Source organism: Hetaerina americana, unplaced genomic scaffold, assembly GCF_022747635.1.
Source record: "Hetaerina americana unplaced genomic scaffold, ioHetAmer1.1.p SCAF_3, whole genome shotgun sequence".
NCBI lineage: Eukaryota > Metazoa > Arthropoda > Insecta > Odonata > Calopterygidae > Hetaerina > Hetaerina americana.
This window is the reverse complement of record NW_027286874.1, coordinates 6,945,624-6,967,275: the sequence shown is the minus strand read 5'-3', so window position 1 is coordinate 6,967,275 and position 21,652 is coordinate 6,945,624. Positions and strand designations below refer to the sequence as shown.

The 21,652-nt window shown below is 35.6% G+C and overlaps 1 protein-coding gene across 3 annotated transcripts in view; it reads right to left on the bottom strand.

Annotated features, from left to right (window-relative positions):
* The window catches only part of Oseg1 (intraflagellar transport protein Oseg1), a 38,841-nt gene extending 22,213 nt beyond the window's left edge, over positions 1-16,628 (bottom strand). For all 3 annotated transcript variants that reach the window (XM_071587775.1, XM_071587776.1, XM_071587774.1), the window contains exons 1-14: positions 16,444-16,628; positions 16,246-16,355; positions 15,708-15,828; positions 14,947-15,157; positions 11,172-11,251; positions 9,558-9,633; positions 8,679-8,870; positions 5,534-5,622; positions 3,583-3,691; positions 3,109-3,255; positions 2,606-2,743; positions 2,330-2,494; positions 1,656-1,775; positions 283-401 (exon numbers count right to left, since the gene is read on the bottom strand). In XM_071587775.1, the coding sequence (XP_071443876.1) occupies positions 283-401; positions 1,656-1,775; positions 2,330-2,494; positions 2,606-2,743; positions 3,109-3,255; positions 3,583-3,691; positions 5,534-5,622; positions 8,679-8,870; positions 9,558-9,633; positions 11,172-11,251; positions 14,947-15,157; positions 15,708-15,828; positions 16,246-16,355; positions 16,444-16,502 (1,736 nt within the window). In that variant the 5' untranslated portion in view covers positions 16,503-16,628. The remainder of the gene's footprint in view (positions 1-282; positions 402-1,655; positions 1,776-2,329; positions 2,495-2,605; positions 2,744-3,108; positions 3,256-3,582; positions 3,692-5,533; positions 5,623-8,678; positions 8,871-9,557; positions 9,634-11,171; positions 11,252-14,946; positions 15,158-15,707; positions 15,829-16,245; positions 16,356-16,443) is intronic.
* Positions 16,629-21,652: the final 5,024 nt, after the last annotated feature.

Sequence of the window (21,652 nt, the reverse complement as noted above, 5' to 3'; positions counted from 1 at the left end):
GCATGCAGACTATGACGTGAAATCCCTCAAGATTTTCTGGGAATGAGACTCGGAACTTTAAATCAAGGTACTCCTTATAAATAGTGTTTTAGCATTATTGACAGTAGATATTTTTATGACCCAAAATGTGATAATTATCCCACGATAGAAGGACTACTAGAACAAGAGTTTCACAGTCTACTAAATAAGTCATACGTGTAACAATACCAAACCCAAGAAAATTGTATTCATTTCAAACCAGAAGCAACTTAAACCTGCAATGAATAAATATAATGAACTGACCTGAACATTTTCTTTTCCAAGTACTGGTACATTGGTGCTGACAATGGAACTTCAATTGTGGTCATTTTGGAAATGTTCAAGCAAAATATTTTGGATCCACAGAGTCCCACCACAAACCCCTCAAAAAAATAAGGACAGGTGAGCAAAGAAAAGCTATCAGATAAACACTCTTAGGAAACTATATCTTTAGAGGCAATTAAATATTTTAAAGAGAAAATCTAGACAGAAAGCTACCACATTTGAATCACATGACTGAGGAAAAATTATTGATAACTTACACATAATTATAATCATGTATGATTACATCTCTGGTGAGCCTTCAGTGACTTCAAAGAATCTACAATTCTAATTAAACAACTCACACAACACAACCACAGTAGATATATGTAGACACAAAACCAGTTAAGCGATTATGTTGAAAAGTTAACTGGAACTTGTTTTCACCCAACAAAATTACTTTTATGAGGTTAAAATTTCTCCTACTTTGGGGGAATCACCTCTAATTAGAGTAGCTCAATGGCAATGAGAGACAGAGAGAGCAAGCAATAATGCTGTAATTTGGCAAGATAAGTATAGATCAAAATTACTATATGACAATTATGGAGAGCATGAAACATCAAAAATGTTTTCTGACACTGCAACTAACATGAAATTAACAACTGGAAAATGGTTAACATTCTTAGTTACTCTTCATAGGAATAATATTATGAAAAACCAAACAAAATTTTACCAGCATCACTCCCTGATTATGAAGTCTAATCAAATATAAGGACCAGAAATTCCTTTTATCATTTGTTAGTTACATCAAAGTTTTACTAAAATCATAACTTTTATTAATAGTTTTTGTTCATTAGTGTCATACTTGAATGATAGTTGTCATGGAGAAGGAAGCTCCCATTAAGTAAAGAAGAAACAGTGAAGTCCTTGTGCAGATCTGCTAAAATAACTTAACCTTGGAAACAAATACTTTTGCAGAAATTTATCCATGACACCAACGATTAGGATTTGCTACCACATGAATCCATTTGACTGGACAATGGTTTTGCTGACTTCCAGTCAGCATCTCTGGATGCTGACTGCAACAGCAGGGAAACTGTCATCCAGCCAAATGGATTAACATGGGAACAGCCCGATAACTTTAGTTTCACCCTTTGACTCATCAAGAGAACAAACAAGTAACAACTTGCATAAGGAACATACAGAACTGTGACAGACAAAATGGATTAGAAAGTAATCAAGTTAATATCATGAACAGACCAAATTCCTTCCAATATAATCCACACAATAAGCTCTGGTACAACCGAGGAAGGGTGATATTGCCTATTTCCAGTTCACTGGTTTTAATCCAAAATTGTAAGGTTAGAGTTACTTACCTGGAGCTTTTGTTGATGTACAGGGAAATCGCACGCTTTAATACTCAAGAGGTTGTTTCCAGAGAAGCAAAGCATGTCTTCACAGTTGGAGTTCCAAGCTACACTATTAGCATTGGGTTCCTACAAATATTCATTAAGTGAACATTAGCAATAACAAAAGGAAAAACATCTTATAGTAACTTAAAAGCGACATGCTTTTGAATGCAGAATGCCATTTGTCACCTCAGTGACAATTAAAGGCATTTGGTTCATGTCACCCCATTTCAGTTTGCCAGGCATTCATCTAAGTTTTGATCTGGTACCCATGCTGTGGGAGTCACAATTAAATGATGGAAAGTCATCAATGATAAAAATTAAAGTCTTGTCACATGCAAAAGTAAATGACAATATTTGAGTTTCCAATAAGTTATTTAGTTCTGTATCTGAAGAGAGTGATTTTTTGAATTAAGTAACAAAAACCTATTTTTATTTGTCTGATTTCCCTAGGTACACCTAACATTCTCTCTTTCTTTCATTATGGAGTGCTTGTGAGAAACAATTGAAATGCATTATTTTGGCAAAGTAGGCTCCATTACTGATCTTTTCACGTTTTTTCCCCTTGAATTTGGGCAGGAACACAAAAAATCTTAACATTTCACTGGTACTATTTTCAATTCAAATAGTAAGAATTTTACCTTAAACAAGAGCTCTTTGGATTCTGTATGGTATACTAGGCAATCATTGCACTCATCAACCACAGCTAATTTCTGCCGAGAAGCACTTAGATCTAAGCATCGAATGCCAGCTGTAACTTTTAACATGTATACAGGGAATGGATTATTGAGAAATATCTTCAGTACCTGAAAGATTAAAAGTTAGTTTAATGCAGCATACATTCAAGCATAAAGACTACATTTGTAATGAGGTACATTAAATGAGCAACAGATTAAGGGAAAGGAAGATGCATTTACTTGTCCATTTTTAAGGCCAACCAAGAGGCCCTCTTTATTGGGTGGGCCACCAACCATCTTGATGTACCGTATCAAAGATTCCATCTCCCATTCTCTCTCACTCATCCCTTGGAAATTGAGGCACTGCAATTTCTTTTCCTGTGACATAATATTGATTTATTTAGCAAATAATCCAAGTCCCACAAAAGATGAAAGTCGAAATGACATCAAAACACCACAAAATGAAAATATATTTAAAAATTTTGTACATAAACTCTAGCAATTTAGTCCCCTGCAATCCCATTGAGAGAGGTGTGACCACGTGGACATCTCCAGGGAGACAATGCTCTCCCACCCAAAGATGAACACCAAAATACAAGTGTTTTAGTATCTTCTTTGCATATATAATGGCTTTAGAGCATCTTTAATCAAAAGTGGCACGAAGTTAATAGTTTACCTACTTCCGTCCTTCATGTACTTGTTTCAGAATAAATAGTTCATATAAAATAAACAAACATCATTACCTGGCAAAGAACTAGATGATTAGCACACACTACCAATAAGTTGCACTCAAGTTTCTTGTTGATTTTATCTTTTACTTTATAATGCATCCCTGAGGAATTTCCTGAATAACACATTTCATAAATAATTACTCTTTCAGGCAGCTGGACCTAAATCAAAAGAGGAAATTAATGCTGTTAAAAGTACATATTAGAAATTACTACATGGAGCTTAGGATGATTTGAATTAAAATACTACACCAAAAATAATATATCTTTTGTTTTTCCAATCTGAATTCTACTGATTCACGGTAATAGGACATGACTCAACGAAACCAACATAGCAAGATAAGATATCTTAATGTGGTTTTACTTATTTACATAGGCTTAGTAATTTATTTCAATCATAATGGAGGCTATGCAGTTTCACTAGAATTTAAAAAATATAACAAGTTAAACTTTATAAAGCATTTTATCCAGAAAAGTGTTCATACTTACAGCCAGACGATGCTTATAGATGGCAATTTTTTTCACTAAATCACGGCACTTGATGCGAACCCTCTGATCTGTTAGTAGGTGTTGAATAATTACATCGGTCATATTTTCCCTAAGAAAACAAACAAGAATACATATTACATGAGGAATGACATGTACATAGAATTCTCCACTGATTGTTGAATATATAATCTCATCCATTAACTTTTATGATGGTAGAAGCAGAATGACCAAGTGGTTTAAGTAATAGACTAGGGCTACAGCAGATATACCACGGCTGAAACCATTAGTATTTGGACAACAACTGGGAAAGTACAGTGAGGAAGTCCATATGTGAGCGTTGGTTAACAGTGAACTTAAATCCTATGACATAATTCACAAGCAGAATTAATATTTTCAGAGCAGATACAGAAACAGAGGCTTTTTATCTGTCCACATTATCTGGACTCCATCTCATAGTACTCTTTTTCAAATTCTACTCTCATTTCCATCAAAGCTGACCAAGTTCTGTTCTTTGATGAGAAGCAAAATTGTCTTTCATTATCGTTGAGACAAGTGGGCTCAAGACAATGAGGGCCTCAAGATGAGTAAGGGAGCTGGACATCATTTGCAGGTTTCATTGTTACTCTTCCTCCGTGAACGGCTGTGATCTCTAACCCCTCCCAGCCCTTCCACTGGAGGCTACCAATTTTGACTTTAACACCCATTCACCCACCTTCCACTGATGGCCAAGTGTTGACAGCATTGTAACCTTGACTCATATTTTGCCTGCCTAATCCAATAAATAAGCAAACAAGGTGGGGGTGGAATGGAATGCTTGCACCAAGAGCAGTACGAGCAACAAAGATTTGGCCATCTCTCCTTCACTCTCCTTGAGAGATGCATGCATTCAGTGAGATGATAGTAAAAATTACACATCAGAACTATAAAAAAAGCTATGTAATAGGTCTTGACCGGCCCCGGTGATGGTAGGGCAGCATCCTCACCTGCCAACAGTTGAGGATTCGATTCCCGCCTAGGTGGGTTTTCCTCCACCTAGGCTTGGATGTTTGCAATTGTCTTCATTGTAATTTTAATGGGTTAGGAGGAAGAATAGGCTATGAAGACTCAATCTTGCCCACAATAAAGTCATTAACTAAAAAATAAAATAAGTTCATAATGCTACTTTTGCTCCTATCATTTTAATTTGCTATTATGTGCAATCGATTGACTATGAAAAAAGAAGTTTAAGATTTAAGAGGCCATAAACTTTTCTTTAGCAACATATAAAGAGCAAACGCACAAATTCTTGGTAATTTCACCCACATACCCTTGCCCTATGACTCTGCGAAAGATTCCAAAATGAATAATATTTTAATCATGGGGACAGATTATGGCTTTGAATTTCAATGTCCATTTACTTCGAGTTAACTGTATAAAAAGCATGCAAATGCCGCCATGTACTTATTGTTGGGAACTGTTCTTAGCTGTGAATTATGACCTTTCAAGAAAAGAATTTTGAAAGATTGAAATAACAAGGTCTAACTGTACTTGATTCTTCTAGCATATTTACGACATTGTACCCATATATGTATACTGTACGTGGTAGATGTTTATTTTGCATTGGTAGTTAGATGATCTTAAATATATTGGTTACTCTTCCTCTCTTCAATGGAGTGATGATATGTAACATTTATTACACCCATTGTTTATAATTTGAGCCATGACTAGAACCAATTGAGAAATTGTTGTGCCGTGTTCAAGACAAAATAAGGTCATTGCTAATTTCAATAAAGATAGATAGGAGGGAAACATATTAAACCAAGCAAAAAACTGCATAATTACCAAAGTAACATCATTAGAGAGAAATGCTTAATGCATGGAATATATTAATAATCTGATGGGATGGCATACAGATTATGATTTTAGGATATGAAATTTTAAATCTGAGGCCATAATATATGGAAATACATACCTGTAGGCATATCTTTCCCTGTATAGGCCATGCACTGTTGTAAAGATAACATGATAGTAGGCAAGGGTTCCATCTTGACATCCAACAGCCTATAAAAGATAGAGAAATTAACCTACAATTCAAACATTCAGACTGAGCATAGAGTTAAAGCAAAAATGTGATTTACTACTGGTTTTTAATTTATTGGCCAATAAAGACTGGGTACTGCATTAATTTATTGGCTTAAATATGGCATCTCCATCAACGTCAGTGAATCCTAGGTTCGATTCGATAGGCTAGGGTAGAGGTCACCCCAAACCAAACCTGATAGAGCCTGGGAAACTCACACATTAACATCTCATGATTCATTTCCCTGTGTCACTATGCATTTGTTTTCCCACAAAGGGCTAGTAAATTTGCAGCACTTGCAATTTAGAGTGAGCTAGCCCAAACATTTCATCTGTGATTTCAACCCATGACCAGAGGTTGAATTCTTTCCCTAGGGGGATAAACAGACCACAAAGCCTTAAAAAGATTGCGATTCATAAATATTTTGAAATTAATTTTAGAAAAAGTCAAAAGATGTTTCCTCATTCTACAAAATAGGAGTGCAGGTATCCCTCACTTAATGATGATTTTACTGACATCAATTTATTACAATGACAATTCAAGATCATCTCCAAAATTCACTAAACAAAAGTTACACATAATTTATATTTGGTGTAAAGAAAATGAAAGGCAATTAAACATTTTCAAAGCTCCTGGGGCACTTCTTAAATGAAGCTCCTTCAAAGACCTAAAATTTGGGAGTGTCATAAGATGCCTTGGTAGCTTAACTGGCTAAAGCACTCGGTCAGGCATTTAAGTCTGGGTTCAAATACCAGTGTAGGTATATGATTTTTACACTTAGAAATTTCTGCATTATAATTTGTAATAGTGGATTACTCCATTCAAAAAAGTTAGTCACGGTATCTACCACATTTTATTTGAATTCGTAAAATGAAAGATATTAATCCCTCCTTGGTAATATTTTGTACTTATTAAACTGTTATGTAAATAATATTTTAAGGTTTAACCAACTAGAATAAATATTGAAAGGGGCATCAGCAAGGCACAATATTTTAATGTGCCTTGAGGTGTCCACACAGGGTTTCTTTTCACATGGGCAGCTTCATTGGCACTTACACTTCACAATGATGCATCAAGAGGTCATCACACTGAACGCTTGAAACTAAAAACTGCAGTTTGAGTGGATGTCTTTTTGTTGCTGTGAAGCAATGGCGATGTAGTATGCCTAAACTGTATGCTGGAGAAACTTAAATTTGATTGTAAACAAGAGGATTGGGGTTGCTATTGCAATGATGAGAAAATTAGTAGGAAAGAACATAAAATAGAGGCGGAATGCCTATGTAGAGTTTGAGAAGATATTCGACCATGTAGTGTAGGCAAATTTAATGAAGATATTGTACAACATGAGAGAGCAGTAGGGGGATAGATGATTTATCCAAAACTTGTACATGAATCAGATGGCACAGGTATGGGTAGCAGAGGGGGAGTCAGGATGGGCAATGATTGGCAGGGGCGTGAGACAGGGTTGCCCATTATTGCATGAACTTTTCAACACATACGAAGTCAGTCCAAAAAGGATCCAGCCATCCAATGTTTTGGGAAAAATAGCCTACCTAGAACAATTAAGTAATAGTCCCTCTCAAAGGACTGCCCTTGGTACCTCACACAGACACCCCAGTATCTCTTCCACTTTTCTAAACAAACAGCTGAGTCCTTTTTTGGAATGGTCTTCAGCTGCCTCATTGCATTCTCCTTTATCTCATCAACTGACTATTGGGGAGACTAGGCTTTTGTTTCAGGGTCACAGCCGTATACCCTTGACCCCAGTTATGACCTTTTTTAGAAAACCTGTGTCATAATTTGCAGCTTGGAGCAAATCCCCAGAAACTGCAGCATGAAATTCTTGAGGTTGCCGAGATGGAGAAAATGATGAGGTAGCTGATGACCAATACGAAAAAGGAATTTGCAGACTGTTTTGAAAAATGGAAGAGACACTGGGATAAGTGCCTGAGGTCCTATGGGAAGTACTACAAAGGGGACTAAGGCCTCTTCTTTGTTCTAGGTATGCTATTTTTCTCAAATATTGCATGGCTAGATAAATTCTGGACAGACCTTGCATGTAAAATTGTTTTACAAAACAAATTAGAAAATGTTTTCATATTGCTTGGGACATTAAGCTATGCACATTGCATTAAAAGCAATAAAACGAACACACAGACTCACATCCTCATTGCTTTCCAGACCAAAGGAAAATTTTGACAACATTTCCCACTGGATATTCACCTTACATAAAGAAGACCTTACAAAGATACAAGTAAATATGGAAAGGGGGATGAAGAAGTACAACCTCAATATAAACAAGGTTAAAGGCAATGGTCTGAAGTAAATCCCAAGTAAGACTAGGGAAAGATGTGCTGGAGCTTGCAATATTTAGGGAACAAAATCACTAGCAACAGTATAAATAAGTGGAATCGGAATAGTGAAGAAGATATTCTATCAGAATAACTAAATACTAATGGCAAATACTACTAGCATAAACGTAAGTAAGCAATTCATTAACACTTATGTATTGGGCCCATTTTTCTACAGATGTAAGACTTGGATGATAGGAGCAGCAGAGAAAAGGAGATTGGAGGTGTTGAAAATGTGGTGCTATAGAAGACTGCTGAAAATAAAATGGATAGACAGAATAATAAATGAAGAAGTACTACAAAGAGTGGAAGAAGAGAAAGAATCCTGTTGAGGACACTTACAATAAAATGAGGCAAATCGATTGGACATATTCTGAGGCCTAATGGATTACTGAAGACTCATATTGAAGGAAACATAATTGGTGAAGGACTATATAGGAAGGCAAAGGAGAAAGTACAATAGCCACAGAAGTGTGTGAGAAAATGTCGGGTGAAAGAGTTCTGAGGGAAAGAAGAGCTTGAGGGGAGGGACAGGATAATATGGAGAGCTCCTCACACAAACCAATCCTTGGATTGATAACAAGAGATGATGATGAGTGTGCCACCAACCTACGAAAAAGTCAGATTTTACAGGATTTTGGGTAAGAAATTGATTACATCCACAGTAAAAACATCTGATCACTCACCACAAAGTTCGAGTCTGGAGAAGCGGCACAGGACCAGACCCAGGATTGCTGTTCAGCCACTGTAGCCAACCGCACACCATCTCTTGTGTACAGAGTGCAGGACTTGTTTGACCCTGATACAAGCAGGTATTCCCCTTTGCTAAAGAAGCTCACACAGAGAGGGTCATAGCCCAAATTTCGCTCCTTCCCAACCTGTCAATGTCATGCCAAAATAACATTTAATAACACTTAACTGTAAAATCAAATTGCAATACAATAACTAAGTAATGCTATTATCTATACAGATCTATGACATTTTACTAACATATAACCATGTAAAATTTTGATTTCATTATTTCATAAAGAAATGAGAGATGAAAGGCAATATTTTCAAAGCAGAATAAACACTAAAATGGGAAACAAACACTCAATACACTAATAAGGAACTCAATATGCTAACCACTATTATTAGTGGCTTTGGTCTGGTAGGAAGAATAGTTATCCTGAGTGCAAATTTTTAAACACTTAGTTTGTTTTAACCATCTACATGGCTGCACATAAAAAACAGGTGATTTGTAAATAGCTTTTTGAATACCCACTATCTTTCTGCCAATTAAATCAAAATCTTGGTTAATGACAATTACCTTATTAGATCTTCTTGAAAATGAAGTTCAAAGTTAACAAGGAAAAAATATCTCAGCCAAAAGTTTTTTGCCTAGCGAAGACTAAATTTTGGGCTTAAGATGGTATTGTAGACATAATTATATTCCTAAGCATTATGAATATATTTGTTCAAAGAATGAATTTTATTCTCTGCATCGATACTTTTTCAGCTTATATGGATGATTGAAAATATGATCACATAATAGGTGTATACTTATATTACATCAAATGACTAACCATTTTTCCAGTAATTGTGTAAAATGTCATCGTTTTACTCCAGTCTGTAACACACAGCACATCGCATGCATCCATTCTGGAAAAAAAGGTCTTCATTAATTAAGGTTTCAATCAAACTTGAAAATTGGACACATGAAATAAGAAATGCAGAAGAGGAAAAGACAACTTGGAATACCATAAGAAAAAGAAGACGGATTGGTGACACACTTGAGAGACATAATGGACACAGTTAAAGGGAAGGCACCAAATAGGTGTTGTGGCCAAGTAGAAAGGGTTATTGCATGAAGGAGCAGTAAACAACTTATTCAAGAGAGATACAATTTAAAAGAAAAGAACAGAGAGTGGCATTCAAACATTTCTTGGCTTGAAATGCTAATGATGATGATGGTACAGAGCCAAACAAAAGAAAATGCACATTCATTTCCAAGGCATTCAAAATCATGTGAAGCCCACTGATTTCCCATGCATGTTGTAATAAAAATATAACGATAATAATGTAACATGTTGACTAAACTAGAATGATCAGCAAATATGTACTGACTTTTACTAAGAGCCATTTTGTGGAATCAAAATTTGAACATGAAAAAAGGTAGGAATGTCATTCAATAGAGCAATCATAAACATTTTTATTTGCATAATTTATTGTGCAAAAATTTACATTTTTATTACATTGTTAGCTTAACGTAGAATGTGGTACTAGCTTCACTGATTTGACCCTAATATTGCAGCAATGGCAGCCGTTACAAGTTGAAACACTCAGTTTGACTACGCTTGCTTCTGATGGCGAAATGAAAGACAAGTAAAACACTTCAAATTGCTATTTTTGAGATTATAGCAACATAACAGAGCCCACCAGGCACAAACACGTCTTATATACAATTTAATCGTTACCCATATGCTACATTCTCTGTTAATACATGCAAGTGGCATCCAATGAAAATTTCAATATTTCTGATAGTGCTCTTGCAACATTATTCAGCAATCCTCTCTCACAATGACAGCATTAGGGTTTGATGTTTACTTCATTAAAACCGGAAACTGGAGCCCTAAGGTCCACTTTCCTTTGAAATTCATTGCCACCCCTCTTTAAACATTAACACCATATTATAGCTCAGCTATAAGGGGGAGAAACCCACAAGCCTCTTGTAACATTATATAAGCCTAGACTGATGATTTGTTCAAGGGAAAGCAAATTTTCAATACAGTACATTGGTCATCACGTGTTACCTCCATTGTTGCATAGGCTAACTGAACATGTTTCAACATGCAACAACTGCAGCGGATTCAATACTGGAGTCAAACCATTGACACTAGTACCACATTTATAGTTCACATTGAGCTAACATTAGAGCATAAGATGATATTTTTGCAAATTGAATTTAAAAAATTAAAACATGCTCTCATTATATATAATGAACAGCTCTCATACAGCATGTCATCACTATAGGAAGTTAGCAAATTATAGCAAGTTTGCTAAGTAGCCATGAGGTGAACTGTGACTCCTTGGCAACTAAAGAGCATAGGGAAGAATGACCAGCGCAGAGATGGATGAAATGCAACATTTTAAATAGGAAGAAGCAAAGGAGTATGGGATCACAAATGATAGACACCCACTTGTATGGATTCCATTGCAGGGCCCATATCTGTGCAGTGCCACCTCGAGGAAGTTCAATTCGGCCCTTCTCTTCTCCAACCTTTTAGGAAAGAAAAAAAATTATATCCAACAATTAAATACTAAGTAATGTCACATAATTAAAACAAGGAATGTCTAAATGAAAAATTATCAAGTCTGCATGGTAAGTTACCCAGTAATCTCTCAAAACACTGATAAAAATAAAACTGAGTGTGAAAATTCTTCTGGGGCTCTGTATTTAATTTCATCACATCATAAGTTTAACACAAAAGACTGAATGAAACACTAAAGATTCTAAATGGTTACATTCCCCATTATTTTTGCTCAAAAAGAAAACAATTATTTTGATTAATTTTACTGAATTAATTTATTACAGTCCACACGATACGAAAAGGTTCAGCCATGACATATGGGAGACTTTTACTCCATGGAACAAACACCCTGTGCGGTGGAATTTTGTGTCATAAATTCTCTACCATTGGCCACACCAGCAAGTATAGGAGAAATAAGACCAAATGAAAATTGTTAAAAGAATTATTCAAATCTATTAACACAAATTGCATAAATTCCATTTACTTAGTTAGATACCACCTTGAGTTTGTGAAAAAGAATTCCAGGGAAGCAGCTTTTAATTACGTATATTTTTGGATTTCTATCTTCAAGTAATTGTTAATTGAAAAATTAACTTTGAGCAAGTTTCAATACATATTCCACAAATTTAATGGTGCTCAATATTTGCTTTTTGCTATTACAAATATTGCAAAGAAAAATAGTGCCTTGAAATCAATCAGAGGATCATTTCAACCATAAAAGCATGACTATCTTTCTCCTATTTCGCTAGGTTGGACCCTTGATAGCTAGTATGACATACAATCTTAAAATAGGAATGTGCAAATGTCAGGAATATGCTCACTCAAAACACAGATTTTAAGACTGCAAATTGATTGTATTACGCTAGTCAGATGGGCGAATGATGGGTGGTTGACTGTCCCACCTCAAGTTAGGGAAGGTTCACTTGAAGCCGAATGACTGACAATCATTCCAGTAATTATTGCTTGGCTAACAAATGCTGAGGCTAAGTGCACAGTTATTCATGCTTACAATGAAAATGAGAAATATCTTAGAGTATTACGAGAAACAAATCATAGAACAAACAATGCAACGATTATAAACCAAGGGTTCATTTTTATATGATGTTGGAATTAAATTATTTACACTTCAAAGTTTAAACAAATAAAGTTATATTTTTATGCAATTAAAGTCAATAGAAATGAGTTAAGTCATGAATATTTTCCAAGAGAGGCTTAGGCAGATGGAACAAGGAATTATGGATCAGGCTAACATAGGCAGGACAGAAGAAGCAGATAATTGAAGAAGAAAATTATGAATTTTCACTTGAAAGGAGAAATGCACATGCTCCTTCATCGATGCAAGTAGTGCTAATTTGTGTTGATAGTATCCAAAAATGGGAATGTGCCGCACATGGATTGGGATTCTACGAGGGTCATCCGGAAAGTAGTACCCGTTCGTGCCGCATGAAGTGCTGACGACGCGAGTAGCCGCTGGACGAGGTCAGATAGCTTCAGTGGCTTGTCTGCCTTTCTCTGAGCCAAGTTGCGTGACGCTAGCATTGCCTGTGTTGTTTCTGTGATTGTTTACAATGTTTAAAAAAATTGAGAACGCCGCCAGTTGTGAAGTGAGGGCAGTGATTAAATTCCTCAATGCAAGAAACGTTCGCCCATGTGATATTCATCGCCAATTAAAGGAGGTGTATGGAGACAATGTAATGGACGAGTCGTCTGTTCGGCGGTGGTGTCGCAACTTCAACATGGGGAGGGGGAACACACACGACGATGAGCGTTCGGAGAGACCGTCTGTCATTACAGACCAACTGGTGAGCTCAGTTGACGAATTCGTGAGGAACGATCGGCGCGTCACAATTGATGACATCTGTGAGCATTTTCCCAATGTTTCTCGAACAATTGTTCATGAAATTGTTAAACACCATCTGCATTATGCAAAAATTTGTGCAAGATGGGTCCCTCGCGTATCTCAATGAGCTGGCGGCGAAGGACTATGCAGCAGGAATACAGAAACTTGTCACACGTTATGACAAATGCCTTAATTTGCTTGGAGATTATGTTGAGAAGTAGTTTAAAGTATCCTCTTTCAAATAAAATTTTTTATGTTTGTTAATATTTACTTTTGTGTCTTTATTTCACGAACGGGTACTACTTTCCGGATGACCCTCGTATATTAGTGTACCACCTAGGAGGGCTAATGAAGGACCCTGCACTTCATCTCAGTCTGAGCAGTGACCATGTTCTTTTGGTCTCCTCATTCTCCTTTTGTTAGGCTTATTTTACTCTTGATTCCTGTCTCCCCCTCTATTCAGCTGAAAAAGATGCCCATTCCCAGAGTGGAATCTAAGTATACACCCGAGTTTCAGGTGACTGCTTGGATGGGATTTGCACCCCTTAATGCTTTTCTTGACATAAGAAGCTAACTCATTTTCAGGGCACTTTACCGAATTTCTCAAAATTAATAATGTTTTCTTTCTTAATGCCCAAAGGTGTTTTTAGTCCAGATTCCTTAACAACCATATAATCATACCAGTAATGGACATCTCTTGTTGGCCTTCTTTGAAATGCATGTAACTCCTTAATTTGCATGGATGACTTTCAATAATTTTCATCCATAAACTGAATGATGCTAATGTAATATCAGCTATCCTTCAATTTTTAATTGCATTTATTTGAAACATGTTTGTAATGTATTAATATATTTATGACAGGTAGGTTCTTTAGAGATAAGTGACAATAGGTTTATTATTTTTATCTGAACCATTACAGTGGATTTGAAAGTAAATATATTTATTGATTTTTTTACTTTTAGCTCCTAAGTATATTTAAATCACCCATTACTCTCAAGATAAATCCAATGAGTCATAACATAGGAGATATACTGGAAAATTATTTTTAACATATTAATACATCTGTGAATGAAAATTGATTAAATCATACGGGTTTTACATACAACCACAAAATTAACATTCATCGTGTCACGATTAATATTAATTTTCAGCTGAGAGATAAATACGTTGAGTTAAATCGATGAACAAGGAACTTTCACTAAAATGTAACAGAAGATTAACCTTTTTATTTTAATTTTAACTCTTGATTACATTATGTCTTGTAAATGTAATAAATTTTGTCACAGTATTCTTAAAATACTTTTTTATTCTTTCACTTCATCTCTGTGCAATAAATGTGCTCAGATTAGAAGAGTTAAATATATTTTAAGGGGAATGAGGCAGGATAGGAATTATCACATTATAAGATTGACTGGAGACCTGTAGCATCCAATTTATATTTGGCTTAGAAATTAATGATCACAAACTTTCTATCCATTTTACTCTATGCTAAGGTGTAAGCACTCATGATTTACTAAGTAATTTCTGGCAGATTCCTTATGTCCTGACTACAAATAAAATACCCAGGCCATGGCACATGATTTGCAGAATAATTAAAAAAAAACATCCACTTCCACTATAGACCACCTCCCTGAAATCTGGAGACATGAATGCCTGGGAACATCACTTCTCATTTAGCAACCTTTAGTACTTAAAAAACCCAGCTAAAAGGGCTTACCAGAAGCTTCCCGTTGTCACTATTCAGCAAGTTTTCAAAATAATTAAAAAAATACCAATTAAATATAAATCAGACATTCACGCTTATGATAAAAATCATGACTGACCTTATTACGGATGGAAATTGTGCCATTAATGAGGCCAAGAGCTAAGTACTGCCCATCATTAGTCCACGCACATGAAGTTATACGAGCAGCGGACTTGTACTTTTGGACAGACTTCTGCTCGGATGACCATAGTCCGAAATCAGTGATGGCACAGCTTGTCAGGTGGTGTGACACTGGGTTGAAAGTTAAGCATTGCAAGGCATCGTTGTGACTGAAAATTAATTTTCACAAATACAATTTTGGCATACTAAAAAATGTACTGAAAATACCCCATTTTCACCCTCTGTTTCATGTTCAATTCCCCAGGTGGAATTCATTACATCACATTAATATTAGTGAATGATGCACAGGAATTTTTATATAAATAATTAGAAATTTTCATCTTTTAATGAAAACTCATACTGATTGGTATTTTCCCCATAGAATTCTCCTGCCATGATCTCCCAACATGGAATTTTCCCTAAAGGATTGACTAGAGTAATGGAGGAGACGGTGGGCTATATATTAATATAAACATATTCGATTAGAAAGTATAAATTGGATAAGAAGTTAATATTTATTATTCCATAAATCGGGTGAAAGAAAATAATACCAATGAATCAAGGCAGCAAAACATAAGGAGGTAATGACTCATAATGCCTTCCTTTCTTTTGCTGACAATTGGTTTATTTTGCAGACTTGGTATGGCTGAAAAAACAACAAGTTTAGCTGAAAACAGACACAATTGCATTAGTCGAGCAAAATTATTGGCCAAAACTTACGAGTATTTAAGAATTCCCTCCAGCTTCGATGTCCATATTATGACACATTTATCGGACCCACCAGATGCAAATCTTCTCCCATCCCTGGCATAACAAACACAGTAAACTGTGTCTTTGTGCCCTATCAAAAAACAAGTAGCAATAGTAGTGTAAATCAGTACAGTCCATAGAAAAACCAAACTTCCACCATGCCCACTCTCTTAAATAATAATCGTGAGTCATCAATTATGAATAATAGTGAGTACTTAATTACTTCCATTGATGATATTTAGTAAAAAATTTCTTTGGTCCTGACTTCTCTTTTTGGATCACACAATTCGGAACGATAACATAGATTCAGATAAACTGCTTAATATATCATTTGGTTATGACAGCATTACGCCACTTATAACCGGAATGAATTTCTTTGATGGGTTACTGCCAAATATTTACTGCTCTGCTACGATTGCATAAAAAATCTGAATGAAGTCACTTCCCATCTTAGAAACGAAACTGACAATAATATAAAAATCCTGGATAAAACGGCAACATATATCACCTTTCAAGGGTTGTATGAGAGAACCATCACGGGTGTCATAAACTAAAACGCGAAGACCCGCAGCCACCACCAGTTGCGATCCATCAGGTTTGAAGCAAAGACTGTAAATGCTGAACACAGACGGGGCAAAGAATAAAATCATTTACTATGAAGAATGATTAAAAACCGCCGTTTAATACAAGTTTGCATTTAGCATACCATTGGTGGGCCTTTTCCCTATCTTGTACTTTATCAACCCATGTCGGTATAGCTCTCATACTATTAAAAGGATATAATCAGATGTACATTTTCCAAGTTTCACTTCATGCTTGGCCGTTGAGCACAACCATAGCTCTTTCTCAATGACTGAACAGAAACTGTGCTTTTGAACTACCAAAGGCAACTTTTCTTATGAAAATATTTACGTGCAACCTGACATTCCTTTGTTTATGGTTGTCATGGTAATTGGGAAATGGCGACTCGGGGTCTTCAGCAGAACCAGTAGGATTAACCAGACTGACACACCGTGGTTTTGAAAATGAACAAGTGATTGTTTTCTCATCTAATCACACTTTCCAAATCGCTTCGTTTTTTATTGATTTTTTAAACTTGCAGTGAGTGCCTAAGCACGAATCGATAATGAATACCAAATATCAGAATAATGAATCTGAGCAACTTAAGCATGAAATGTGCTCCTGCAAAAGACTTTGGATATATAAACCATGCCCAGATCGCATTTTAATGAAAAACGTCGGGCCACAATGTGTTTTGTGACATAATTTTAAAGCACTGTGGTAAAGGTGATTCGTCGGACATCATGGGCCATTTTTCCAAAATGAATTAATTTAATGACAACCATTTCATGACAATGTAGAGTCAAATGCTTGATATGGAGACAGGAGGCATGATACTTTATCTTTTTCATCCCTACTCTTTACTTTTACTAATTATACTTGAGTTCCGAATATGCTTTCAAGTAAAATGTCTCAAATTTATAATTTACGCGCGAACCTATTCCCGACTGCTAGTGAACTCTTGCGGAAATCTCACATAATACATCAACAGGAGCACCATTTCGTATTTATGTTGAAAAACAGACTATATATATTTTGCTTTTTATCCCGAGAATATGATTTCAAAGCGCTTATTGATAATTATTTTCGGTAATATTTCATAGATGACTAGTTTTGACTAATTACGGCCGGAGGATATCAAAAGGATCTTCGTCGTTTTCAATTACGGCGCCACTTTTGAAAACTCTTGAAAGAGAGTCCTAGTAATTGCGCCAAATGAACCATTTCCATAGGTAAAAAATCCACAAAATTACTTTTTGATAACAGAAGATTACTTATGCCAGCGCAAGTGAATATTATTTCACGTAGAAAGTTTCCAGAAGATATAACAAAAATGGAAGGGTCAGTTTATTTATCCAAGGTGTGTTTTCGCCGTACTTAATTTAGAAAGTGATTCAGCCAGGGTTCTTGCATTTTTTATCAAGTTTTCTTTTTTTGGAATAATTATAAGCAGCGGAAGGCTTTTGAAAGAAAGGAAGTGCGTTGAATTGTTTCCAAATACTGAATTTTTAGTGATTGATATTTACACAGTACACATGCTGCATATTGTAACATTTTGTGGATATTTTTACAATAATTTATTTTCATTTCTTCGGACTGCTGTTAGTTAGCATCGATGGTATCAAGACAATTAATAAAACGTGCGGTGGGACATCTACTTAGCATTTTACATAAAAATTCTTATTTCAACTCACCATATTACGATATGAGATTTTGTTGAAAAAGTACATATTTATATGAATTCCAACATATTTGATTCTATAGCCGTAAATTGCCTCTGTTTAAGTCAAATAAATAAAATTAAAATGCACCACCTCTTTTCTAATATATGTAAACTAGCAACTTGGTTACACTTAATTAGGATTATATAAATAAAATTTTTGGATAATTCAAATTTTAAAAATACATAAATGCTAATTATGGCAGTAAAATAAATACCTATAGTATTTCCTCCATCATGACAACTAGCAATTATATATGCAGAGCAGCCATCAATTCTAATCCTAAGCTTATTGGCTTGGTGCTAATTATCAGGACTAAGATATTTTAATGGTATTTCATTATATTTTACCATGCTGATATTTATTTATGACTATTCATAGAAATAATTATTTCATTCTATCATTTTTTAACTCACTCTTTGAATTAAACACCCCTTAAGGATTGATTACATTTAAAACTTTTGAGTCTCAAAATATTTTCTAGATGACAAAATGTTTACATGGTTACCAATGTTTTGTGTAAATTATAAATACCCAAACATGGATGTAGTCAAGCCAGGAAGTTTATATTGAGGCATATTTTTAGATATTTCACATCAGTAGCTTAAGGGATCAGACTAAAGAGATTGGGGGTGCTGGTTGGCCCCTAACATTAAAACTTCAAACCCACATATATTACTCATAACCACTAACTTTCAACATCAATTTCACTGATGCCTTCATGTAAAATCAAGACTGCCAAGGATTATTACAGTGCCTGCTTTAAAGTTACTGTTTTATTCAGGGTACAAAAGGCTTTAGGTGAGCCATTACAGAAACAAAAACATCTCATTATACAACAACATTTCCTCCTCAAACCACAATATATTTTTAACATCTGCCACATACTTATCAGGACCACCAGAGGCAAAAATAATCAACAATCCCCTTGTATAAAAACACAGTAAACTGTGGACACACTGTGTACAGTAAGGTTTGTCACTTTACTATATGTAGTTACACAAACCTTTCTACAACAAGCATAATAATATACATACAGTGAGCAGTATTGGTTAATAACAGATGAGTCTAACAATTAATATTCTTATTTTGGCAATTCTCAAAGGAAACTCTGTCCCCAATAAGTCACATCTGGCTTGCGCTCATGGTTCCTGGGGGCACCACCACAACCTGAGTCAGTGAAGTGCCCATGGACAGTAGAAGAAGTCAAAATCATGGTCTTTTGAAGGTCATATGTGCTCCAGTATACACCCTGACCTGAGCACCCTCACCCCATGATATCTCCCTTTGGAACAACCCCTTGAGATTGAAAGATCCAGTGGAATGGGGAAAACATTAGATGCAAGAGATGATGGATGACGATACTCCCAGTTTCCTTGACTCTTTAAAAATTATATACATACAATGAAGTTATGGCTGGCTTGTGGCCCAAAGAACAATCCCCATTCCCCTTAATAAATAATTACGATTCCAGTATGCAATAATGAGTTTTGTTATCTAGTCTTGGTATTGGAAAATTTGCCATATAAAATTCAGTAATAATATTATGATTAGTTTTTTGGAAAAATGCAATTTCAACCCTATGCGTATTCCCTTAACCAAGCTACCTCATCCAAAATAGTTATTCCTCGACTCAAAAGCAAGCGTGGAATTCCTTTTTTCTTGGAGTCAGTGATTCAATGCAAATATCACAATAATGCTGACAAAGCATTATCAAATATCATTTCATCTAAGCATTTAATAAATGGCCTACCTCCTTAATGATATGCCTCGGAATCAGACCAAAGTATGTTTGAAGCTCATATGCGCATGCAAATGTTAAATGGATTCGACTTTAAAATATCTGGATAAGGAATTTCATTGAGTGCTGTTGCTCCACCTTGCATCTCCTTATGGAAGATTGATGATGGAAATAGAAGATTTCTCCAATTGGGAGTCTTTTTCGAATTCCTTATCATTCAGGAGATTCCAATTTCGGGCATTCTCCAGGTACTTTTCGTCTTGGGATGATTTACATGCTGTACGATAAAATAAAGAGTAATAAAATGGAATAATTTTTCTTTGCTTTTTGAATTTTGTTTTTCATCACTTGCATCAATTAGATAAGTAATTATTCAAACTAAAAGATCGAAAATTAATCGATGTTCTCAGTTAAATCAAGCCGAATTAACAATTAAGTGGCGTATGTAGTCAGCAAATGTTTTTTTCTCTCTTTAGCCCTGCATATCATGTCAAATAAATGCGATCTTAGCAGAATTTATAGATTCCAAAGAAACTGTGGGAAATGTCGCAACACTAACTTTAAACGGAGTCATCCACTAATATGCATTTCAATGCAATAATTTCAGAGTGTAAAAATCATTGGCATTGACCGGGATTCGAACCCGGATCCTTCAATGTCCGGTCGAGTACTTAACCCAGTTAAGCTATCGAGGCGTCCCCCTAAACTCGGAACTTTCGGGGGCTTTAAAGGTACAAGATTTTGATTAAAAAAAGACATGAAAGTACATAGTAATGCGAGTGAATGTAATACTTTCGCCTCTGTTAACCATGAATCGTCTCGAAACAGTTTTGTGAGCATACATAAAACCGAAAAACAAACAGTAATTGACCAAATAAAAATTATCACATTAAACTGCCGTAGCATTAGAAACAAAATATCGGATATTGAACATAATTTTTTCAGTACAAGCGCAGACATAGTAGTTGGAACGGAAAGTTTGCTCACGGAAGATGTAGCAAACAATGAGTTTTTTCCGAGCGGTTTCACAATTTACAGAAGGGACAGACCTAATAGATTGGGTGGAGGAGTATTCGTTGCTGTAAAGTCACATCTTAGTAGCTAACGATACGAATGCGACGTAAATGATATAGAAAGCGTTTGGTGCAACATTAGGGACTACAACGGCAGAAGCCTATTTGTGTGTTCATTTAACAGACCCCCAGATTCTAACACATGTTCAACACAATCTCCACGACCAAACAACCACTCTCAGAAGCAAACATATCAATTATTATAATTGCTGGTGATACAAATCCACCGTCAATTGACTGGGACACGTACTGCGTAAGAAAATCTGCCAAAAACAGAGATTCATACCAAGAACTCCTTCATGTTTACACAAAACACTCCTTAGAACAAATTGTTATATCACCAACACGAGGCTACAGCATACTAGATATCTTTGCGACATCTATGCCCGAAACCATTACTAACATTGAAATAATGGACGGAATCAGTGACCATAAGGCTATTTTTGTAGTGTTAAAAACTAAGTTCGTCAAAATAAACAAAGAAAAGAGTAAAATACTACCTTGATCAAAAATTTCCCGGAATTTATTCAGAAAATTAAAAATACAAGTTTATTCATCTAAATCTATATTGTCCCCTTCAAAGTAATCCCCATCGACTGCAACACACTTATGCCAGCGCTTGATCCAATCCTCGAAACATTTTTTATATTCGGTTTTCGGTAGTTCCATCAGTGCTTCCTGCGATTTTTCCATTACTTCCTCTCGGCTGCTAAAACGCGTTCCCCGTAATGGTTTTTTAACTCGATTGAACAGAAAGAAGTCACAGGGAGCCAAATCAGGTGAATTCGGTGGCTGTTGGATGGTATTTGTTGCATTTTT